The sequence below is a fragment of the Panthera uncia genome, chromosome C2, assembly GCF_023721935.1.
Source record: "Panthera uncia isolate 11264 chromosome C2, Puncia_PCG_1.0, whole genome shotgun sequence".
NCBI lineage: Eukaryota > Metazoa > Chordata > Mammalia > Carnivora > Felidae > Panthera > Panthera uncia.
In genome coordinates, this window is record NC_064810.1 from 831,121 (window position 1) to 854,914 (window position 23,794).

The 23,794-nt window shown below is 59.0% G+C and overlaps 1 protein-coding gene across 19 annotated transcripts in view; it reads right to left on the reverse strand.

The window, feature by feature from the left end:
• Nucleotides 1–321: 321 nt before the first annotated feature.
• PCBP3 (poly(rC) binding protein 3) overlaps nt 322–23,794 on the reverse strand; it is a 266,704-nt gene continuing 243,231 nt past the window's right edge. For 7 of the 19 annotated variants that reach the window (XM_049627706.1, XM_049627691.1, XM_049627695.1 and 4 more), the window contains 7 exons: nt 23,080–23,223; nt 19,500–19,541; nt 10,329–10,407; nt 9,540–9,599; nt 6,128–6,180; nt 2,163–2,332; nt 322–1,076 (listed from right to left, as the gene is read on the reverse strand). In XM_049627706.1, the coding sequence (XP_049483663.1) occupies nt 1,040–1,076; nt 2,163–2,332; nt 6,128–6,180; nt 9,540–9,599; nt 10,329–10,407; nt 19,500–19,541; nt 23,080–23,223 (585 nt within the window). In that variant the 3' untranslated portion in view covers nt 322–1,039. Of the gene's footprint in view, nt 1,077–2,162; nt 2,333–6,127; nt 6,181–9,539; nt 9,600–10,328; nt 10,408–19,499; nt 19,542–23,079; nt 23,224–23,794 lie in introns of those variants that run through there. The other 12 variants (XM_049627699.1, XM_049627698.1, XM_049627694.1 and 9 more) reach the window with 12 other exon arrangements.

Genomic DNA, 23,794 nt, shown 5'->3' on the forward strand with positions numbered 1-23,794 from the left:
GGTGGCTGCTGTCACCGTGTGTGGCCCGGCCTCCCCAGCCCACAGTGGTGGTGGTGGGAGAGGTGAGTTCTACTAATTAGAAATGGTGTTTTCATTATTGTCATTTTAGGAAGTTTGGCACAAGCAACACTAGAACGACCTTGCAAGCCAGATATTTAAGAAGAGTTGGGGAGGGAATGAGATTCTAATCCATGTGAGAAGGAACCAGCTTCTGTAGCCAGCAGGCCGGCACCGGGGTGGGGGGGGGTGAGGGCGGAGGGGGGCTGCGCGTGCGCACAGGGGCGGGGTCAGGTGGAGGGCACAGACAGGAGCCAGAGCCAGTGGGGGGCAGCGCACAACATTTATTGAACTCTGCCATGGTGCAGAGGCGCTTCCTGGCCAGCCACCCCGGAAGACGCCTGGGGGCCCACGCGTGCGCCCCAGCACGTGCGTGACGCGACGACTCAGTGAGGTCAAGACTCCAGCACCCACGGCCTCACCTGCACAGTGGGTTAGGACCCTGTCCTCCGTTCTCCTTCCCCGCAACAGAGGGAGCGCGCCCCTGCCCCCAGCGCAGGCCCGGTGGGCACGTGGGAGCGAGCACAGGCTTCGGGGAGCAGAGTCAGCATGGGGTGGGGGGACAGCTGGGCGGGAGCGAACCCGCTCAAAGCAAACACGGTCCTGGGAGAGACGGCTTGTGGGAAGTGCTGTCGGAATGTCAAACCAATTCTTTAACAGGTACACTGACGCTAAGGGACGGTATTTCTAAAATGTCACAGATGGGAAGACCCCCAAAGCATTTAAAATAATTAACACTGCATGCCAATGCATGAACAGACGAGCATAAATTAATTCCCAGAGAGGTATCGGGGACAGAGCCCGGAGCTGACACAGAGAGAATATAGATTTGCTCTGTTGGTGTGTATGTCTACGGCATATAACTTTCGTTAGTAAAGAAAACCTCTATTTATATTTGCGACGCAGGGCAGGTGGGCGGTCTGTACAGAGTGTGCGAGCCGGGTGGAGGTCAGGTTCACGGAGTGGAGGCCGAAGGGCAGGATTAGAGTGCGCCCATCCCAGTGACCTCAGACGTCAGCCTGGAAGACACAGAAGCACAGAGGAGACAGGTCACAATGTTCTCGTAAAACGGTTCCAGAAGCGAAAGGCTCACCTCGTGTGTTTTTGTTTTTTTTAAGTTTATTTATCTTGGGAGAGAGAAAGGGAGCAGGGGAGGGAGAGAAGGAGTGGGAGAGAGGGAATCCCAAGCAGGTTCTGCGCTGTTAGCACAGAGCCCGACACGGGGCTGGAACCCACTCGAACCCACGCACCGTGAGATCATGACCTGAGCTGAAATCAAGAGTCAGACCCTCGGCCCACTGAGCCATCCAGGCGCTCAGCCCTGTGTGTTCTTATAGCCTTTGTGTCCGTCTCCCTCTTGCCTGTGACAGATGTGTGGCCATGACTGGAGACCAAAGCAGAGCAGAGGGAGGAGGACCCACCGGCGACCAGGTCGGCGGGGTCTGCCTTCCCTGTCACCACATCAGTGGAGTGACAATAACCCCACGGATAAGCACAGGCCACCACAACCATCTGTACACAGCCGCTGCAGGAGGGGCACGCGGGGTGGAGACCGCCTCCTGAGAGCCCAGACATGCTGACTTAAAGAGGAGGGTCCTGCCTCCCGGGGTGTGGTCACGTGTTCTCCGACATGCGCCTGGGCAGGGCAGCTGAGGTGAGCGTCCCAGCCCCAGGACCTCACCTGCCCCACGGCCTAACCTCTGACCCTCACACAGTCCCTGGATCCACTGCTCAGCAGGGTCTGGGTGGCGGGGAAGGGGCGCGTGGGAGCAGAATGGCCCAGTACTGTGATCTCTGAAACCACATAACCGAATCAACCCAAGTGTGTGGCTGACCCCTGGCCTTCCCGGAAACGCTCCAGCCTGGAACGACCTAGCCCTGCGCTGGAGACGCTCCAGGGAGAACGGTCAGGTGTGAACATGCAGAGGGGGTGTGGGGGCCCGAGTCGGTGTGGTGACTGTCTCCATCACGCCCACCCCCACCCCCGGCCAGGAGAGAGAAGCCCCCAGAGGGGACAGGGGTCCGGGCTCCCACCAGGGCCCTCCAGTCCCCCTGAGCACCCTGTCTGCCAGCAACACGTTGGGCAGGGCCTTGTGAACACTCACCTGGCGTTGATGAGGTACTGGGCAAGGCTGATGTTGGCTGGGGTCCCCGTGATGGTGATCTGGCGCTCCGATGACCCTTCTGTGGCATTGGCGATTTTGATCTGAGCTCCAGACATCTGTCGAATTTCATTGATTTTGGTCCCTTGGCGTCCAATTATGCAGCCTATTAGCTAGAAAAAAGGACAGAGGACTTCCTTAGAGAAGAGCCCCCACCCCAGCTGAGGGTGCGCAGGGCCCTGGGGAGGCCCCTGGACAGCCTAACCTTGGTCTGCGCCCCACTCCACAAACTCCAGGCTGCCGACGGCCGGGCCCTGCCTGGTGCCCCTGCTGCCACAGTCCTGACAGGCCCGCAGGCTGAGAGGCACCTGCTGCGTCACCTGCCCTGGTGTCCTTCAGGGCCTGGGCACCGGGGAGCACGCAGGTGCCAGCACCAGGGCCCTCTTGGCTGCGTCCTCGGCTGGAGAAGTGTTTGAAGCCAGTTTATTAAAGCTTGTTGCTGCCTAAAGCCTGTCTCTTGATGAGCCTGGGTGAAAGTCTGAGGACGCAATCGGGTGTTCCCTTTCCTTCCCACCGTGTGACCCGTTTAGGTGGGATGCAGTGACCTCTGGGCACTCTGGGCCATCTGAAGGAGGAGTCAGTCATCATGAATCAAGCAGTCAGAAGGACCAGAGCCGGGCCCCTTGGGACACAGAGGCAGCCACGCACGGGGCCGGACGGCAGCCTGGGGTCTAGACCAACTCTCTGTGGGGGCCCACCCTGCAGTGTGGGGGCAGTAGGGCCCCAGGGAGGCCTCCACAGGGGGGCGGCTGGCACCTCTTGGTGTTTACCAAGGGCAGAACGGGGCGCTGCCCTCAGCCAGGGGCCGCCGAGGGCAGCTCTGAGAGCACACACGGGCCGGGGCGGGCCCGGGGCAGCCCTGTGGGCGAGTCTTCCGTGCCAGCCTCAGAGCCGTCCCGTGGAGGGGCTGGAGACGGTGTTGGACGCTGCGCGGGGAGGAAGCCCATTTACACACGACACACCTCAGCACCCAGGCAGTGACCGCAGCTCGTGGGGACACAGGTGCATCCCGACTCGCTCCCGTCCCTAAGGTGACCTGCAGCATCTCAGTTCTGCTCTCCTTTCTGGGGTTAGGTCGGCTGTCTCACTGCACCATCAGTCTCTCCAGACGTCCAGAGAGACGCATCTGCTCCAGAGCCGCCCGGCTTCCTCCACCTCCGGCCCCCCGTCTCCCGAGGCCCTGCCCCCACCCAGGCCCCGCCCACTGCACACCAGGCCCCACCCCTTGAGGTCTGTGAGAGTGACTTCCAGGGTCACCCTTCTGGATCTTTGACTTGCCCTTCCCCGGCCGCAGAGGAATCTTGAGAGCGGCTCCCCAGTGGGGCAGGCAGGTGACGGCCGGGCACGTGGCTGGGCATGTGGGCTGGCATGGGGGCAGCACCATACCCTGATGGAGGGAGCATGTGGGGCCAGTCCCCAGAAGATGCCAGTGCTCAGGAGGGCCCCCTGGGCTTCCTCCCCTCCCATCCTCACACTTTGGCCACTAGCAGCCCAATCTCCCTTCTAGAACCTTCCCCCTTCAGTGCAAGTAGCCCCAGCTGAGCTAAGAGCCTCCTGCAGAACCGGCTTGTTTTCTCCTCCAGTAAAGCCTATTTGAGGAAATGATCTCCTCTCTCTGGCACGAAGACCCGTGTTCTCTCAAATATCTTCCTCTTCCTATTTTCTTGCTGAAAACGTCCTGACGCCCAGCCCTTGATTCTTCCCGGGGGCCTCACACCTGAGGGGCCCTGAGCTCCCCTCTGCCGGGCTGGGGGCTCGGCCCCGAAGCCGCCCCTCACTCCTCACTCAGGTGGAACACGTCCCTCTTCCAGACAACACTGAGAGCACGAGTGCTACCGACAGGGACATGGGGCTGAGTACACGGCTCTCGTGGCTGGTGGCTGTGTCCTCAGCAGCTAGAAAAGGGATACGACAAGTAAGAGGCCTCCCTAATCTGGCGGGAGCAGCTTAGGGGCCCTGCACCTGGCCTCTCTGGGTCTCCTGACCCTGCGGGCCCCCAGCCCACGCCCAGCCCTCTGCTCTCACTGTGAGCCCCAAGAGGAACCCAAAGGAAGGTGACAGAGATGCTTTCAAGTAACATGGTCCCCCCTAACTGCATCCAAAGCTGAACCCCAGAGGAACCGCTGTCTGAACCTTGGGTCTCTGTCTGATGTGGGTGGGGACCAGGGACAGGGCCCAAGTGTAGGGTAACCGCATGCACGGCGACAGCATGGGCCAAGTGAGTTCTGAAACAGGCAGTGAGCGCCTAACAGTGACACCAGCCCAAGGCCAATGATGCCAAGGCCAGGGGAGTGCAGGACCACCACCACAGGCAGCCCCACACAGAGGCTGCCGGCCCTGACCCCAACTGGGTCCCTGTGGCCTCACCGGCAGGCGGCCAGACCGTGGAACCTACGTGTGACTTAGGTCACTGCACGTGCCTGCCATCCAGAGGCTGTGGCGACACGTAGGTGTGGGCAGGACCTCCCTTTGCAGTCTAGCTTTGACCAGGGACGGAGATGTGCGGTATGGCAGGCATGCATCTGGACATGGGCTCTGGGCACAGGTGCCTCCCCCGGGGGGGGGGGGGGGGGGGGGGGGGGGGACCTGAAAGGCCCCGGCGCGGGGGGCCGGAGGCCCCCCCCCCGGGGGGGGGGGGGTGGGGGCGGGGGGGCACGAGAAAGTCCCCAGCAGAGCTGTCACAAGGTCTCCTCCCAGGATGGGCCCCCTCAGAGCACGTGGATCCAAGAAGACACCCTTCCCCGGAGGAGGCTGGCAGCATGGCACTGTGGGCAAGGTGGCACACGTGTGCCCAGGATGCACCCCGCTCTCCCAGAGAACCTCATCCTGTCCCGTTTGCCCCCTGGGCTCATCTCAGCTTAGAAGGAAGGCCCGGACAAGAGGAAGGCGCCTGTCGTTAGCGCAATGGTTGTAGCAGCGGCTGGGAGGAGAAGCCCCACGGCAGAGAGTGGTCCCTACAGCTACCACGTGGGTGAAGAATGGGGGCTGCGCAAGGATCGTCACGCGGGAGGACGGAGCAGGGAGCCCCGGGAGCAGAAACACTCTCCCTTGGAGGACGCGGGAGCACGTCACCCATGAAAGCTCTGGGCCTGTGGCTGGCCACCAGGGCCCCGACGAGGGGGTGTTTCCTGGGGATGGGGGGCGGTCCCTTCCTCTGGCCCTATGCCTTACTCCTCTCCTGCCCTACTGCTCATCTCTGTCCACACGCACGAGGGACCATCCCCCTGAAGCCACGACTCCGTGCTTCTCTTAAGGAAGAGGCGGGACTTCCTGCCCAGCTGGTTCAAGGGGCAAAGCAGTGAAGGATCCTCAGGAAAGGCCTCAGTTCTAGGGTTGAAGAGGCCAAATGACAGGTGAGCTGGGAAGGCCACGTCGCCCACACAGCAGCCTCCTGTGCGGGCATGGACAGCTGTCTCTCCAGGATACGTGGCCCACACCTACCCCGGTGTCTTGGTTTGGGATCAGAGTCTGCATCTTTAGGATAATCCAAGGGTTCAGAGGACAAAGTGGATAGGGCTGAGCATGTGGCTCAGCTGAGCCCTGGGCGGGAACAGGTGGTGGGCACCAAATACAGGCATCCAGACACACCCAGGGCACCCTGCTTGCGGGAACCCCAGACCCCCTGAGGCCTGGGGTGCACGGGGCAGGTCCACTCCAGAGCATTCCTGGACCACCTGTTCCTTAAGGGCCAACCCTGAAGCAGGCTCTTTAGATGGGAGACTCGGGGGTCTTGGGCCCGTGACCAGCTCTGGTATCTGAATCCTGAATAAAACCCCGCCCCCCCTTTCCTGTCTAGTATCTCTGGGGTGTGACATCACATGCCGTCTATGGACATCGCACCTAGCCGTGGAAAGGTGGGGAGTGGTCCCGGGCAGGGTGGGGGCGGGCGAGGGCTCAGGCATACTCACATCATTGGGAATGGTGAGCTCGTGAGTACTGGCCGGGGGGCTGACGTCCAGACCTGGGCACACCAAGGGGACACGGTTAGCCTGGTAGCAGGTGGCTCATGTCAAGCCCAGCACCCGCCCACATGGCCCACATGGGCCCAGGCTCTGTGAGTGAGCTCAGGGCCAAACTGCAACCAACCGCTGGAGCCCCAGCTTCTCTCGAAACAAGGAAAAGAATGCCTGAGCATGGGCATTGTGGTTTTACTCCTGTGCGTGATGGCTCGGGATGCCCTTCACAGACTGCTGAGGGACTCGTGCTGAGCGGCTCTTTGCATGTGTGTGTGTGTGTGTGTGTGTGTGTGTGTGTGTGTGTGTTTGTGTCCCTGGGCTCTCGGCCCCCTCTGCACCCCTGGTCATGTGTGTGTGTGTGTGTGTGTGTCTGGGCTCTCGGCCCCCTCTGCACCCCTGGTCGTGCGTGTGTGTGTGTGTGTGTGTCTGGGCTCTCGGCCCCCTCTGCACCCCTGGTCGTGCGATTGTGTGTGTGTGTGTGTGTGTGTGTGTGTGTGTGTCTGGGCTCTCGGCCCCCTCTGCACCCCTGGTCGTGTGTGTGTGTGTGTGTGTGTGTGTGTCTGTGTGTGCATGTCTGGGCTCTCGGCCCCCTCTGCACCTCTGGTCGTGTGTATGTGTGTGTGTGTGTGTGTGTGTGTGTGCGTGCGCGCGTGCGTCTGGGCTCTCGGCCCCCTCTGCACCCCTGGTCGTGCGTGTGTGTGTGTGTGTGTGTCTGGGCTCTCGGCCCCCTCTGCACCCCTGGTCGTGTGTGTGTGTGTGTGTGTGTGTGCGCGCGTCTGGGCTCTCGGCCCCCTCTGCATCCCTGGTCGTGCGATTGTGTGTGTGTGTGTGTGTGTGTGTCTGGGCTCTCGGCCCCCTCTGCACCCCTGGTCATGTGTGTGTGTGTGTGTGTGTGTGTGTGTGTGTGTATGTGTGTCTGGGCTCTCGGCCCCCTCTGCACCCCTGGTCCAGCTGCCCCTGACTGCCTTCTGCCCCGAACTGCTCTGCAGCCCAGATAGCCCCGTGATGCAGCGGTGAGCCGACATCGGTGCTCTAAGTGCAGACACAGGCCTAGTTGGTCGCCAGGCCCCCAATTTTTAGCTTTGCCAGTGTCAGCTCAGGGTCTGCCACATCAAAGACCACTTCTCAGACGACTCACAGGACAGGATCCGCTTTTGCTCTGGAAATAGTGTCAACAGAGCCCGTGCTGGGCAGGCTCCCTGCCCTCAGCACTCGTCTCCTTGTCTGGAGGCATCACAAGCACCGAGTCCACGGCGGACTCCCCCCTTCCCCCCGGCAGGCCCCACGCGCGTCCGAGCGCAGCCCAGACCCCGGAGCCTGCACACGCCGCTGACCGTCGCAGCCCGGCTGGTACCGTCAGAATATTCCGGAGCCCCAGACCTCTTGTCTCCCCGCTCCTGGCTCCTGCCTCTGTCCCTGCCCCTTGGTCTACTCTCCACGGGCCCAGAGGGTCCTAAGGACACACGGGTCAGATGCCTTCAAGACCGTCCCAGACCAGCCGGCGGGGTCCTGCCCCCACCACGGCCTCCTCCCCTCTTCCTGCATCTCCTATGGCACTCGTGTCCCCAACACCAGATGCACCGCGGTCCTCAGTCTCTGCCATGAGAGACCCTACCGGGGCCCGTCTTGCCTGGGCGGGGAAGGGGGGGGGGCGGTCGGTTGGCATGTCCTGAATGAACTAATTCATCCCAAATTGTCGTCTCCTTTTGCCAAATCAAGTTTCTGTTCTTTATCGCGTTCTTTTCACAAAGGCGCTTCCAGTACAATCACTTGGTTGTTCAAGCGTCTATACACGTTCCATAAAGAGTGACACCCAAAACGTCATTTAAGAGATTTCCTCAGTCCTGTCTGCATCCTTACAGGAACTCCTGAACAGCCTCATCTGGGACGGACGTAACGACAAGAGTCCCATCGGTTCACCTTGGTATATTTTGATCCGGGGGAGGAAAGTATTAGACTTCTCTTTAAGAAGGTACGGAAATTAAGCTGGTCATTTGGAGACACATCTGCTCTTGTGCCTCAGGACCCCGTGCCCCAGCAGGGATCCTCTCACGATATGCTGACATTCCACGTGCTTGGATGAGTCAAGCTTCGCCACGCGAGCCCGAGCCGGCTTTGGGAGCAGCGGTGACGTCGCCCCTTGTCACCACACATCCTACTCCACCGGCTGCCGTGGTGGGACACGTGTGTGTGCACGCTCTCCCTGTGGGTCCCACGGGGCCTCGGGTGGGAGGTCATCACAGGGACCCCTTAAAGAGGTCGTGTGCACATGTGCCCCATGTCCTTGGGGCCCGGAGGCGGTGCTGGGGGAGCCGTGACAGGGGAGGTGGGTGGCCGGCGGGATGGGGGCCGTGGGTCCCGGGCGAGCCAGGCCCTTGGGTCCCGGCTGTCTCCGGAAGGCAGTCGCCGGGCAGCGGTACGAAATCCCATATAAACGGCAGAGGGCTCGCAGGCACACGTGCGTTACCACCTGAGTAGATGTGCAACTCAGTAAGGGTCGGTATCTACATCCTGTAAAAGTTTGTCTCTAATTCCCATTCGCTAAATTCTGCATGAACTGAGTTAAAGGCTGCACCGCGATGGAACCCACGTGGGGCGCTCTGATCATCAGAGCCGGCGTCTCGCCCGGAGATGCCCCCAGAGCCCCAGGCGCACAGCTAGGCTCTGGGGCCCAGAACACACGGACGGGGTGACAGCAGGCTCGCGCCGGGAGCGCTGCCCTCCTGCATTCCCTTTCAGCTGGACACTTGCTCTTCTGCCCCGACCCTGAGCGGGACGGGGGAGCGGGTGGCGCCTCACGGGGAGCCCGCTCCGCCAGCCGCAAGCTCTCAAGCGGCTTCGCTCCCCACCCGCCCCGGGTACTGGGACCTGCAGACCCGTGTCTGCCCTGCCACAGCCTAGGCGCAGCTTCACGCAGCCACAACGGGTGCAGACAGATCGGGCCCGGGGGCCTCTGCTCCCTGACGGCGTGCCGTGTCTCCTACAAAGCGCGTCCCCGGAAAGCACACGTCATGGTAAATTCTTTCCGGCGGGCCCCCACGCGCCGTGCCACCCAGAGAATATGTGGCAACACAGAGGGTGGCCCACCACGTGTGGGGCCTTCAGTGGCCATCAGAGACTCGGGACTGACCCACTTGCCGGACACGGAAGCTGTGAACTGCACGTGCAGGCCTGGCGCCGGCCGCTCGGGCTCTGTCCCCTGACGGCACTGGCCCCTCGCTGAGGCGCTCGCAGTCCCCGTGGCAGACGCGATCGGGCCTCCTCGCCCCTCCTCCCGCCAGGTCAGTGACCCGGAGCCCGAGCAGGGGCGGACGCACGGCCTTCTGGGCCTGCTCTCTCTCCGTTTAGTGTGCTTTTGTTTTACCTGACGACTGGCCCATCAGATTTTGAGCTTCTTCGGAGGAGTGTAAAGGCAGCTTTTCTCCTGGAGAGCAAAGAAGAAACAGATTTAATGTTTTGCCCTCAAGGAGATAAGCAAGGTCACTTCAACTAGGGAAGCTCAAAATCTGACTGGCGCATGCACGGCAGACCAGCATGTCCGTGTGTTGTCACCCACTCGGCCACCGAGGCGATGCCCTGCCGTCATCCGGGAGGAACGCACGCCCAGCTGGCCAGACAGTGCGGGCTAAGGCCCACCCCCGCCCCTGTGCCAAGTAGGGTGCCGATGGCGACCGCGCCCTGGGCCGGGGGCTGGCTCATCTCGTTTTCCCCGGGGCAGGGCCGGGTGCCGTCCCGGGCAGGTGTCACTCCTGGGATGTGCACCGGCCTCCTGCAGAAGGGCATCCGTCTGCTCGTCTGAGCTCTTGCTCCTGGAGAACAGACTTCAGGGCTGGCCAAGTGGGTGGTGCGTCCAGCAGGAGGGACCTCCAGGACGCCTGTGTGCAGTGGAGAGCAGGCACGGACCCGAGGGGGCAGACGTGACATCTCTTCCCAAGAAGGCCAGCCGTGAGGTGACTACCCTACCACAGGAGACACACGCAGACCTCCCCGCCCGGCCCTCTGCAACGTGCACACTGCTACGTGTCTACACTGCGCCCTTGGCATCCACAACTACAACTGTACCTGCTCTGCTCACCGCCCTGAATAAGACCGTTCAGAAAGAGAGTCCCCAGGTGAGAAGAGAGGAGGTCAGAAAGGGCAGCTGGGTACGTACCGGGGAAAGCGGGGTTGGTCTGTCCGAGGGGAGGAAAGGGGGTTTGCTGCATGGCCAGCTGGTGGAGCTTGGTCAACTGCTGGGGTAGGAGGGACACGAGAGCTAAGAAGATTATTGTCATCGAGCACAAGTCACACCAAATTAAAAAGGCAGTAACAGAACGTTGTACAAATAGATAGAGAGGGGCCATGCGGACACATGGCAGACGCAGAACTCAAGGACTTGGCCTGGGAAAACCAATGGGCCTCTGGGCGGCGCGCCCGATTCCTTTCCTCTCCTCGACTCCCTGGCAGCTCACACAGGCCTGGCGGGCGGCGACCCCCAGCCCACAGCCAAGCGCCAGACATCCAGCAGGATGTCCTCGGGCCTGCTCACGCTCAGGGCCTGCACCGCACACTCTGGGCAACGCGCTCAGCTCCCAGCCTCCCCTGGACAGCAGGCCCCACGCGAACATGTCCCGGCCCCGCTTCGGGCCGGCCCTGGACTCTGTTCTGGAGGACGGGCCCTTCCCGGAGCCCCCGGAGGCCAGCAGGACGGGGCCCTCGGGGAGGAGCCGGCGTCCCCAGTGCCACACAAGTGTGTCGGGGAGGCAGCAATGGTGCCCGAGGCGCAAACACCCGAGACACTCAAGAGCCTTCACAGACGGGCCTCACGGTGATAGAGGAGCGGGTCGCCGGCAGCTAAGACAAACACCACGGGCCCCTTCCCACTGTGGGGAGGGTCACGGTGCCCCCGACGGCCTGCCCTGGAGAGCCCCTGCCCCGTCTGCCGTGCCCCGTGGCCGCAGTGGCGGGCACGGGGGCTCGCCGTGCACGGGGCCGTGCGGTCCAGGCTCTTCCGGCCCCCACAGGATGACGCACGGTGTGGACCCCAGCTACAGCTGGGGGCCCAGCCGTGACCGACCCGTGGCCTCCTGGTCGTCCCTTTCAGGTGGACCCCCCGCCGTGTGAGCCCCCAGGATGTGAGGCAGGCTCCTGCAGCGGAGGTGGCCACACCCGGCCCATCTTTCCCGGCCGGCTCCTGTGACCTTGCCATTAGAGTTTCTGTTCTCCTTCCCTTCCTGGAAAGGGGGAGTGCCTCGAAATGCAGCTTTCTGCCTGTCTTCTGGGGTGCTCCCTGACCTGTGGCGCTCGGGGTGGGCCTGCCCAGGGAGCACTGGCCACACCTCACTCAGTGGGGCTGCTCTGGGTGCAGGTATCATGCCCAGGGGTCCTGAGAAATAGGTCAGGGGATGTGGTGACCTGGGCTCAGATTCAGCTCCAAGAGTCCCTGACGAGGTGGTGCGGGTCAACGTTGTCCCTGGGACTGGGGGCTGACCCCGCCCCCGCTGCCCCGCCCCCCTGCCCAAGCCCTGACATCGCTGAGCCTGACGTGACATGAGCAGCTCTGCACCGAAGCCCCCCGAGGAAGGTGTTGGAAGAACACACCCCGGAAATACCGTCACGGGACACTGCCGGAGTCACAAGGGACAAGAGGTGATGCGTGGCCTGCACCGGCTGTGCCTGAGGCACAGGCAGGATGACCCTGCGGGGAAGGTGCCTGCAGAACACCCTGCAAGTAGCCTAGAGAAGCCTCCTCTTTCAGGGACGCGTAAGAAAGACAGCAAGTACCTGCAGGCTGAGGAGGGGGTGATACCGTCCGTCCGTGGCTGAGGCGCCGCCCAGGGGCCGGACCGCAGATCGGTCCCATGAATCTGCCTCTAGCCGATGGGACCGGGAGCCGCGGGGCCTGTGCGCAGCAAGCACGGGCCACCGAGGACAGCCGGCAGGGGTGTGAACCCACCTCAAGGGGGAGTTGGAAACAGGGCTAAGGTTTCTCCACCAGGCAGTTAACTACGAGTTCCCAGGATGGAGAAGGGAACCACTTCCGGAGACGGCAAGCGGGAAGCTGGAGCACAGGCCGGGCACGTGGGGACACGGCGCACAGTGCGCTCTGACCACCACTCGGATTTCGATGCAGACGCGGTGCTCACATAGGAGAGCGGCCTGCCGTGTGACCGGACCCCTGGGGGCTTCAGCTCTTGGCCCAGGGGCGGCCCTGGTGCGACGAGGTCTGCTGGCACCTGCTGGGCTTGGGGAGCCCTGGCCGGGCTGCTCTGTGCTCCGCCCACAGCAGGGCCCTCTCCTATCTGTCCCGAGCCCCCGAGAGCACACAGCTGTGTGCCGGTCAGGACGGCAGTGGAGAGCAGGGCCCTGGAGGCGGAACCGGCCTGGGTTAGCCCCAGCACCGCCCAGCTCTGTGGAGTGGGCTTGGCGGGTCCCGATGTGCAGGATGGGGGAAGCGCCATCCCCAACGACCTGTGGCTTCCCTACCCGCCCGTCCACAGCTCCGTCACCCTGGCTGCTCCTCTGGTCTCTCCACGGCCCCCGGCAGGGAGGCAGACGGGGTGCACCAGGCGGGTGTGCTCCAGAGCCCGGCCGCCCGTGTTCTGGGCACAGCCCGGGCACGGCCAGATGAATACTCCCCGAGGCCAGCCATGCCGATGCCAGAGAACGGCCGCCCCCAGGGGCTTCAGGTGTCCCAGCCCTAATGTCTCTGGCTGCCACGCACGGGCTGCTTTTTATGGAGAAATGGCCACACCAACAGATGAGTCCCCTCCACCCACGCACATGAATGTAAAGTGATGTCCTGGGGAGCCTGGACGGGCACACGGCAGTGACTGGATAAACACTGGTACAGGGAGCGGGTGGGCAGAGAGGTGGACGGATGGCAGATGCCAGCTGGCCTCCCTCTGGTCTTGGCTCTGCCTTTAATCAGTCAAGCACTTCATCTCCTCGGAATACAATTTCTACACTTTCTAAGGCAAGAGCAGGAAAAGGGCTAGGGGGATTCCTGCTTTTTGAAATATTTCTACCATCAAAAAAGAATCACTTTCAGTATTCACAAGGGCCTCCACAGGGCTGGGAGGGAAGAGGGGAGAAGGAGGGGGGGGGCCAGGGTGTCATGAAATGGACAGCTCTCTGTCCCTTGCCTTTTCCAATGGATACTGGTTGGAACAGAGAAACAAATACTAAATGCAGACAAAGGCTGAAATCCGAGGTATCCGTGAGACCACAACTCAGTGAGTTATCTCGAGTCGAATGCACCATGCAGCTACCAGTCACTTCTCGGAACAGGCCGCCATGGGGGCCTAGGCGGTGGTCACGTTTCCTCCCGTGAAATGTGTGTGTCTTTTGCTCATTTTTCTACTGGGTTGATTTTTGCTGATTCACAAAAACTCCTTTTGTATTTCAGATACCAATCCTATTTCAGCTGTGTATGCTGAAAAGATCATTTCCCCCACTCTCCTTTGGTGTCTTTAGGGAAACAGAATTTTAAAATTTTAATGTAGTGAAACTCATTAATATTTTCTTCACGGTTTGCTTTATGTTTTGCTTAAGACCGCTTTTCCTGACCTGAAAAAGAAAGGGATTCTCCTATATTTTCTTCTAAAGGTGCTATTTTCCTCTCTTGTGTTGACGTTCTTGACACATAAGTAGTGTTTAAATTATTTTTCCCATGTGGATGACCCACTGTCCTGATATAGCCTGCTGGTCCAGTGTCTGTCCCTGTGCCCAAACCACTCTGTCTCCAGTCATTTGGCCTTACAGCAAATCTCCGTATCTTCCGGGACTGCTCTCCCTAGCATACAGTCTCTTCATTAATATCTTGATGTTTCTTGGTCTTTGCTCTTGAACACAAATTTTAAAACAGCATCTTAAGTCCCTGTCAGGATTCTGATTGGAATTGTACTGCATTTGTACCTCGATTTGGGAAGAATTGACATTTTATTTTATTTAAAAAAATTTTTTTAAAAGTAGGCCTCATGCCCATCATGAAGCCGCAGTGAGGGTCTTGAACTCCCGACCCCGAGATCAAGACCTGAGCTGAGATCAAGAGTCAGACACTCAACTGACTGAGCCACCCAGGTGCCCCAAGAATTGACATTTAAAGATACTTCATGTTCCTACCCGTGAACTTGGTATGCTTCTCCATTTATTTTGGCCTTTTGGTCTTCTTTAACTTTCAGTAAATACAAGGTTTTTTTTCAAAGGTCATCTTTTAATTATTGATTTCAACTTAATTGCTTTGTGGTAAGAGAATAGAGCCTACAGGATTCCAATTTTTTATAGATGGTGGGTTTTTTTTTTTTAATGGCATAATATGTGATCAAGTCTTATTAAGTTTCCATGACTTCCATGGCTGTTTAGGATTGTATAGAGTTCAATCTATGTCTCACCAGGCTCACCGACTGCACCATCAATACCTTCTTTATTCTTTATTGAAAGAGAGTTAGATGAAGGCTCTACCTATAATGTCTGTCAAATTCCCTTTATGGTTTGTTAATTTTTTCTTTACATGTATTTGAAGATATGTTTAAGGTGTGTACAAATTATGAATTTATATCTTCTGGTGAACATGTAAGTGACTAAATATCAACTAAAGTTGACTTCTTTATCAACGTCTAAGTGACTAAATATAGCATTTGCCTTGACTCCCGCCCCCCCCCCCCCCCCCCCTCCCATTATTTTTGACATATAAGGTTTCTTTCAGTCAGTATTTCCCCAGAATAGCTTTTTCTCTTCTTTCAATATTTCTGGGTCCTTATTCTTTAGGTGTGTCTCCAGGGGAAGAAAACGCTATGTTTTTGTTTTTTTTTTCCTGTTTTGTTAGCTTGTCTATTTGTTTGTTTTTTGTTCTGTTTTGCTTTTTAAGTCCGAGAACCTTATTTTTTAACTGGAACACTTTTACTTTGATCACAATTACACGTACATATAGATTAATTTCTGCCATTTTATTTTGCACTTGTAATTGCCCTGATCTTCTCAGGCTTCTTTCCTGTTTTTCATCCTTTTCTCCTTTTGTACTGGTTAATTTCTGCCATGCATTCTCCCTCTATACCTTTACAGAAGTTACAGAATTAAACTCTTTTCTGTCGGTGGTCACTTTCACATTTTAATACATACATTTAAAATCTAAACTCTTTGCCTCTTCTGGGATGACACGGTAAGCTACAGAAAGTTCTCATTCCCCCAGGGTCCATCTGAATCGTAGGTCTGTTTTTGTTTACTTGTTCTATTAATCCCACAAATTAGACAACTTTGATGTTGACTTTACAGACAATTTTTGCTTTCCTTTGCCCAAACATATACATTTTTGTGTAGTCAAAATCATCGGTATTTCATTGGCCCGTGCTTATGTTAATGAAACAAGCCCGTTTCCTACATCTCTGGCCTCGCCTCCACAATCGCTGTCCTTCTCCCGAAGGCATCTGTCACAAGCCTGTTGGTCACAGCTATTTGTCCGAAAATGCTTGGATTTAGGTCCTTGGAAGATCCTCTTAAGATAGAAACTTGGGTTGACAATTACTTTTTCTTATCACACCACCACCTTCTGGCCTCCAGAGTTGCTGACGAGACGTCCCCTCCTTCCTCTCTCGCTGTCTTGACATTCCTGTTCTGACTACTTTGGAGATTTACTTTTGGTCTTGATGTCATGCAATTTTACTCTGACAGATCCGAGATGGAATTCTTTTTATTTACATTGTTTGGGATTTGTTGGGATTCCTGAACGTGAGGACCGGTTTCTTTTGTTGATTCTGACAAATCCTCAGTGCTCATCTCATAGAATCGTCATCACCCTGTGTGATGGAAATGCAGATTCGGCCTCTGAGGGGGCAGGGAGGCAGAGAAGATCTCCGGCAAGCCGGCCTAGGGGCAGGGATAGGAGGTGCCCTGGCAGCGGGTGGGGCGCGGGCACCTCCCCACCAGCCTGAGCCGCAGGGTCCTGGGAGGAGCAGGGCGGACGTGAGACCCAGAAGCCGGCTGGCGTCGGAGTGCTGGCCAGTCTCCACTGTGCCCAGTACGAGGTGCCACCGCACGGCGATCATCGGGGGAGTCCCCGCACCCACAACAAATTGTGAGTGGACAGCAGGACCTGACGTGCACCCTCCCGCTGATGCCTCTTCCGTTATGACTCTGTGTCACTGTCTCCTAAAGAACACGCTTCCTGTGACCCCCGGTTACCGGGCGCCGCTGCTGGAAGCCATGGCTCTTTATTCTGGCGACGAGCTTTCCAAACGACCACTTCCTCGTGCTTGAGACTGGGTGGCCGTCCTGAGAGCCGCCCTGCAGTCGGAGCCAGGTGCAGGTGAGCAGGCAGAGGTGGCGAACCCTTTGTTGTCACTTGGAACGCCTGGCTTGCTTTCTGCTTGCTTTTGGCCCCTTGAACGAGGGGCATGTCACATGAGGGAGTCACTCGGCAAGTCTGAAGACCAGCAGAGAGGAGTCACATGCAGGGGTTGGCCTGCCGCTGGCTGATCACACCGCGGAAGTGAAGAGACACAGGTTACTGGGTGGGCGGGAGGACTGGGTGGCTCCCACGTCTGAGTCCCTGCTGCCCCCCACCCCCCACGTCTGAAGCCGCGTGGCCCCGCGGAGGCTCTGTGCAGGTGAGGGGAGCCGCCCCCAGAGCTCTGGAGGTGAGGCTGGGGCCGGGGACATCCTCCCATACCCGGTGCCCCGGTGCCTCTCCTGGGCGAGTCCGGGGGGATTCGGGCAAAACAAGCGAGTGGCAGGTGCCACCGCAAAACTGGCAAGGTGGGTCCTGGCGATTCTCCAGGGAGGGTGAAGCAGGGCATGTAAGAAGGACGTACAGTTTAGTTCTAGAAGGAGAAACACTCAGCTCTAAGAAACAGGTTTCCTTACAGTCTGGGCCTGATTCAGATAAGTTACCAGGCTGTTATAAGGTGTGTGTGTCAGCCACCGTGGCTCAAACATTCAACCTGTGCACTCAGTTATATTTTAAAATCAAGTAGTATTTCCCATCACTATTGTATTTGGGTTCTAAGAAACGAGGCCTTTAAAATCCCTACTGAATACTAAGCTTAGCTAAAAGTTCCCTTTCCTGGCCACCATCACCCATGTCACCAGGCGGTTGGTTTATTTTTGTTTCGGATGGAGCATCAACACGATCGTCTGGCGTTCAGTGCCACCGGCGCGCAAAGCACACTTCCCAGAGCTCTCGCTACAGAGTCCTGGCAGCCGTGCGTCCCCCACCCTGTCCGGTCTACACAGGGGAGGGTCCCGCACAGAGCGCCAGCTCATGAGACGTACCAAAGGCAATGAAGCAATTATGCAACCCTGAGTTATAAGTCAGCTTAAACAATCTGACAAAAATGCCCGCGAGACTACCCGCTTTCAAGAGATAGTGAGAAAATCACATGGAGGGACATAACGACGAGTTGATACAAAAATCAATCAGCCAAACGGAAGTTCCTCAGCCTGAGACAGGTGTGCGCCCACGAACGTGGGAACCTGAGGCCAGAAACTCTTCTCCGTGAGCTCAGAGGCCATGCCTAGGGCTGCAGGAAATCTCAGGCCTCAGAGCTGTTCTCTGGGGTCAACCGCCCTTCGTGAGGGGCTAGACCACTGTGTTTCCTGAGCTCCTGAGTTTGAGAAAAGCCCACGAGCCGGGTTTTCCAGTCCGCTTTTGCACACGCACCCGCACTTCTAGAGGAGCAAGACCAGCGGCCCCCCGTTAAATGAAGATCGTGCCACCCTAGGAATTAGGCCTGTGACCCACTTGGCCTCTGTTCTGATTTGCCACCACCCCACTCGGGGCCCTCTGAGAGGAGCGGTGGAGCCCACCCCCTCGTGTGCCTACGCTCCGTGCGCACTCCTGCGCTGGGGACGGGCTGCCCCTTCTCCCAGGCTCTAACATCTGCACCCCCCGTCACAGTCGGCGGTCGGCTGAGACGATGAGGGACAGGGCGTCACCCGCCTGGAACCAGAAAGGCCTCTGAGCCACGGGGCCTGCCCCTGCCTGCCACGGGGGCTCCTACGGACCGACCTCCAGCGCTCTGTCATTTTCGTGGGCACTGCTGGCAACCTCCTTGAGGTAAAAGCTTTAACTTTTAAAGCTGCCGATGGTTCTTTCGAGAAGGCTGAGTAGGTTCGCACCTTCACCACCTCCCCACTCCTGGGATCTCTAAGCAACTCACAGGAGAATGAAGAGCATCCCCGATAACACGGAACGGGGTGTGGAGGTCACTAGCAGAGGCCAGCCTTTGACACGTATCCTCAAAGGGGAGATGGAGGTGGCCATGGCCCTGAGGGGTCTGTGGGCTCCAGCGGGCAGGCGGGGCACGGGAGTGATCTGCCTGCACATCTCAGTGACCACGTCCTGCGCGCCCAGCTGGACCGGGTAGGGGTTGGCAGAAGACTCGAGCACCCATCAACCCGGCAGCGCCTCCCACGTGAGTCCCGGGTCCCAGAGAACATGCAGGAAAACGCTTTCTTGGAGAGGCCGCGAAGCTCGGCAGGTCTCGAAATGGTTTAGAGAAGAAAACGGCTTCTCGAAACCAGCTCCAGGTTGGCTGCCGCTGCAGAAAGCAGCACGGAGGCCGATCGCACCTCCACCTTCTTCCCCTGGCCCGGTCCCTCCCGCCTTCCTGCCCCAACCCTCCCTTCCGGATCAACTAGTGAGGACCTCCTTGCCCGAGCGTCCGGGTCCCTGTGGAGAGACGACCTTGGGTCACAGCTGCTGCCCTGTTCCTGCTGCACACTGGCCCCTCAGCCCCTGGGCCACTGACAGTGCATCTTTGGATGTCCCCGTTCTCCACTCGGATACCACACTCAGACTGGAACACACGCAGGGACGTCTGAGCAGGCCCCGATGGCGGAGCAAGGGGCTTCAGCCCTAGAAAGAAAACCAAGGCCACGTCTGTTGGCTTTTGTACTCAGGGTGTAGGGGCTACTGTTTCAACTCGGGCCCCACAGGGGACAGTGTGGCTTTACCGGACGTTCAAACATCCTTCCCAGCATCTCTTGGAGCACCTGTCTGACAGCACGTCACCTAACTTCTCAGGTGGCTGCAGGGCACCCGATGGGGCAGGTGCCACGGCAGAGCAGCCTTGCGGCCACCGCCTAAGGCCCTGTGTGCAGAGGAAAGCCCCAGAGCGCAGCAACAATCAGAACAATTTGACATCAGGCCAAGTCCTCCACACAAGTAGAATTAGTGCTAAGAGGTTAAAGGTTATTCAAGGTCATATGGATACGACAGAGGTCGGGAACATTGAGAGAACGGTATTAATATTATTGCGTAATATTAATATTAGTAGCAAGTACAGCAGCATGCAGGTGGGCAACGGTAATGAGAAGAGAAGGCCAGGGAGGCAGAGTGGAGACTCACATCTGGGTGGGGGATGGCGTACTGTCCCTGGATCGTGTAGGCCTAGAAAGAGAGAGACACGGTCAGCTCGTGAAGCGGCGGCCGCGCTTGTGCCCGCCGGCGGCCCTCCCTGGGGGACACGGGCTTTCTCAGGGGTGGGGCTTTGTGGGAACGGGCCCGAGGCCCTCTGGAGAGAGCGTGCCCTCACAGAGCGCATCCCCCCTTCCGCCGGCAGCTTAGGACAAAAGGCGAGTCCTTCAGGGAGCCGGGAGGTGCAGACTGGGGGTGTCGCGGGGCCAAGCCTCACCGGCGCTACAGCGGGACACGTGGGCCAGGCGAGCCGCGCCCCACCTCCTGGAGAGCCGCAGGAGTGCAGACTGGCCGGGCCGGCAGGGAGGGAGGGAAGGGGCACAGCTGGGAAGGCTCCCCACTCCCCCGGAGGGGGTTCTTAATAGAAACCCCCCGCAAGTGATCTGACCGTTACAGATTCATTATTAGCCTTTGGCAATTTTTATCAGCTTTCAGAGCGAACACTTTTGCAAAGTACTTGTCCCAAGAAAACCAAACCAAAGGACCTTTAAAAGGTGACTCAAAACCAATTTTGCAAAAGCAGATTAAGTAAGAAACGTGCCCGAATCAGTCACAAGATGGATGGTCTTGACCTGCAGCCTCAGCGGGCCGAACAGTTGTTCTCCGGGGCCAGCGTGGTCCCTGAGGCTTCACCTTCAAGACGGTGACTCAGAGTGGCCACAGCGGGCGTGGGCCTGGCGCCTCTCCCCCCTGCCCGCCCCCACCCACCCCAATAGTCCACCGGCTGAGACGCTCCCAGAAACTCACGGCCAAAAACAAACGATCCACAAGGTGTCAAGGGAGAGCAAAGACCAAAGACTCGCCGTCAGGCCTCATGTGCTGTCATGTGGGACGTGCCACACCAGCTCTGGGCAGCCACGTTCGAGGCCCCGGGCATGGGTGGCACAGGTGGGGAGGGACGTGCCTTCCGGCACCTGGCCACGTGGGGTCCCCGTGCCACATCCCAAGCGGGCACGCGATGCCCACCTGTGTCTGCACACGTGCACCGAGAGGGAGACCACAGGCCAGTCCGAGCGTCCCTTTTGTGGACTTTGCACCGAGGGTGGCGTCTGACGGTTTTCCTCATAAACAACCCAAGCGGGGAGGTAAAGGCCACCAGGCACTGGGCGGGGCCCACTGGAGGCGGGGGCCATCCAGGCGTCCCACGGGGAAGTAAAGGAATCTTATCAGACGCTGCAAGTGTCCGAGGGGAAGGCAGTGGGGACGCCCTTTCCCCTCTGGACTTCTGTGCACAAGCTCCGTGGCTTGTCTTTAGGTTTCATGGAGGTGCCAGCAGGCACACGCTCCAGTGCGTCACCACGCGTCACAGGCCTGGGACGCACACCGTCCCACTGCCATGGTCGCCCCAGTGGAACTGCACACACCTCCGGACAGGGCAGTTCTTTATCCCACACGTTTTTACTCACTTAGGTGGTCGCACTCTTGGTTTTATTTGAACTGTGGGAGCAGTTTACCATGGATAGAGGGAAGGTACAGCTGGGAAGACAGACAAAGGTTCTCCGGAGGAAACCTTCATCATCTGCGACCTGCTTGAAACACTGGGCTGGCTGGGTTGGGGCGCCTGGTGGCTCAGTCAGTTAAGTGTCTGACTTTGGCTCAGGTCGTGATCTCACAGTTTGTGAGCTTGAGCCCTGCATTGGGGTCCCTGCTGTCAGCACGGAGCCGAAGTCAGATCCTCTGTCTCCCTCTCCCTCTCCCTCTGGCCCTCCCCCGCTTGCTCTCTCTCAAAAATACAGAAACATTAAAAACATTTTTTGAAATGCAGGCTGGCGCTCCCTGGTGGGGTACCTGCTGGCCCTCGGGTACCAGTGCTCGGTGAGAGCCAGTGCAGGTGGGAGATCCACAGTGAGGGGTGTCTCCAGAGAGGAGTCAGGCCTAGGTCCTGCGGCAGGTGGGGTCTGGGTTCTGAAGGGCCCCCTTGCTGCTAAATCTCATTCACACCCCATTTCTGTTTGTGCTGTGGCTCATCGGTCTCCATACAACCACGAAGAGCCACTGGCCAGACCTGTCTCAGGGGGCACAGGTGCCTGTAGCCTGGGGACAGCCTCGGGACAAGCGCCCACGATGCTGGTAACCTCGCTGCCCTGAGAGATGACCGGGACGGCCTTCCTTGGCTGGGGCTACGCTGGCCTTGGCCCACACGGCTTCCCCGGCTCTCGTGGGTGTTACTGTGCTTCCCTTTTGAAGACAGACCGCGCTTTACCACATGGTGGCATCATGGGTCTGTTCACATGTCAGGGTCAAGGCCACACATGTATCTAACCTGCTAGCTTACTAGGACTTCAGGGGAAAGGACATCGTGTTCTGAACAAGGCCCCCTGTGTCTGTGTGCCCCCGTGACTACCTCTGGCCTTGCTTTCTGACCTGTAAAATGGGGGCGTGCCCAGGTCCCGGGGCTGCAGTGGGAGGGTGCAGGGACGTGAAGGATCCAGACAAAGGGCAGGGCCACTGGGTGACTTGAGGGCTGTGGTAACTGGGAGACGGGCCCGCAGTGGCTGCGTGCAGAAGCCAGGCACAGTGGACAGTGGCCTTCCCTGAACCACACAGCCCTGTGGGAGCCACTGGGTCCCTCCCGGTGGGAAGCAGCCCACATGCTGCTCTTGGAAACACCTAACGTGGGAGTCAATCTGGAGGATCTGATAAGATTCCTTTAAAATGTGGAGAAAATTTTCATTTGCCCCTTTGTTAACGATAAAGTCATGGCCATTCTCCCCTGACCTGGGTTGCCTCTGGGAATGCTCAGTCTTCACTCTCCCTTGAATAAAGACACACGTCACCGCCAACTGGACGCAGAGCTCCTCCAGGCACCCTGGCCGGGCACCTCCCAAGGTCCTCTACCTATTGTCGTGACCCCGAGGTGGGTGGCACAGGTGCCCGATGGCAGGAGGCGGGCACAGCCCCTCTCCTCAGCTCTCTCTGGGCCCTGCTGATGAGCTGCTGGCCTCAGATGCTAATCTCTGCAGCTGCTGGCCTCCCGGGCCCCTTGCCGAAGGGGGAGGAAGGAGGTCGGCGGCTCCTGCCCCAGCAACAGGTGTGCAGAGCAGGTGTCCCGGCCTGGCCGGTGCGGGGCAGGGCGGAGTGCGAGGGCCATCGCTGTGACCCGGAAGTCACCTTTCCCTTCCCCTGCGTGCTCCTAGAGACTCCTCTGTGGGGAGTTGGGGATGTGCATTTTGGGGGAGACGGGACCCTGTTCCCACAGCTCCAGTTGTCTCAACCTCGAGCCACAGGGTCACTGTAACGCTTCTGGCCCTTCTGCTAAGCCCCTTAGACACTCGACGAAGTAGATTTGGGCCAATGTTGCCTAGGCAGGACCAGGGTCCTTCTGTGCCGGGCCAGGGAGAAGACGCTTCCGGGGTCCAGGCTCTGCAGGACGTCTGCCTTGGCCTTTTCTGTCTGCCCCACACTGCCCAGCTCGCCCCGTGCCCGGCGGCAGGCCGGGAGAGCTCTGCGCCCAGCGTGGGTGGGGTGGGAGACGTGCACGTGAGAAGGGAGAAAACCTGAGTGCACTAACGGGCAGCGGCGGGGGCTGCAGTAAAAGGCTGAGGTTGGCAGTGGAGGCCGCGAGCGGGTCGGCTCTTACCTGACCACCTGCAAAAATGACAGGGGTGGAGGCGGGCTTTGGGCGGTAGGGAATGGTGGCACCTTTCGGTGGGGACTAGGAAAAGGGACAGGAGAGGGAGAGAGAGCATTAGAGCAGCTTCGCGTCAGGATCTGATCGCGGGGAGGCCTCCTTCCCGAGCCCACCCCGCTGCACCGCCCACCCTCCCCGGCAGTGCCAGAGGGTAGGGGATACCCCGCGGCGGGAGGGCTGCCTGATGGGGACCCTCCGGAGGGCCCCCTCTTCCACATAACTACTGCCCTAAATACACCCCAGCACGGGCGCCATCCGCCCGCAGGGTGTGGTGGGCTCCACGGCGGTGTGGGATGCTACTCCCTGAGAAGTAAGAATGGAAACCAAGCCCCAGTCTGCACTGGGGGCCCCCACAGCCTGCACAGATGGCCAGGTGGCTGCCTGCGGGCCACTTGTGTCAGCCTGGGTGCTGTCCTCTGGGAAAATCTGTCCCTCTCTCTCATGCTCAGGATGAAGCTGGCCTTTGTGGGCAGCTCCACCATGGGGGGGGGGGGTCCTGCTCAGAGCCCCAAAGGCTTTGCTTGGCCAGGGTCATGATGCTCAGTAGGCATCATCACGGGACAGTCAGAAACATCCAATTTCACTATTAACAAAA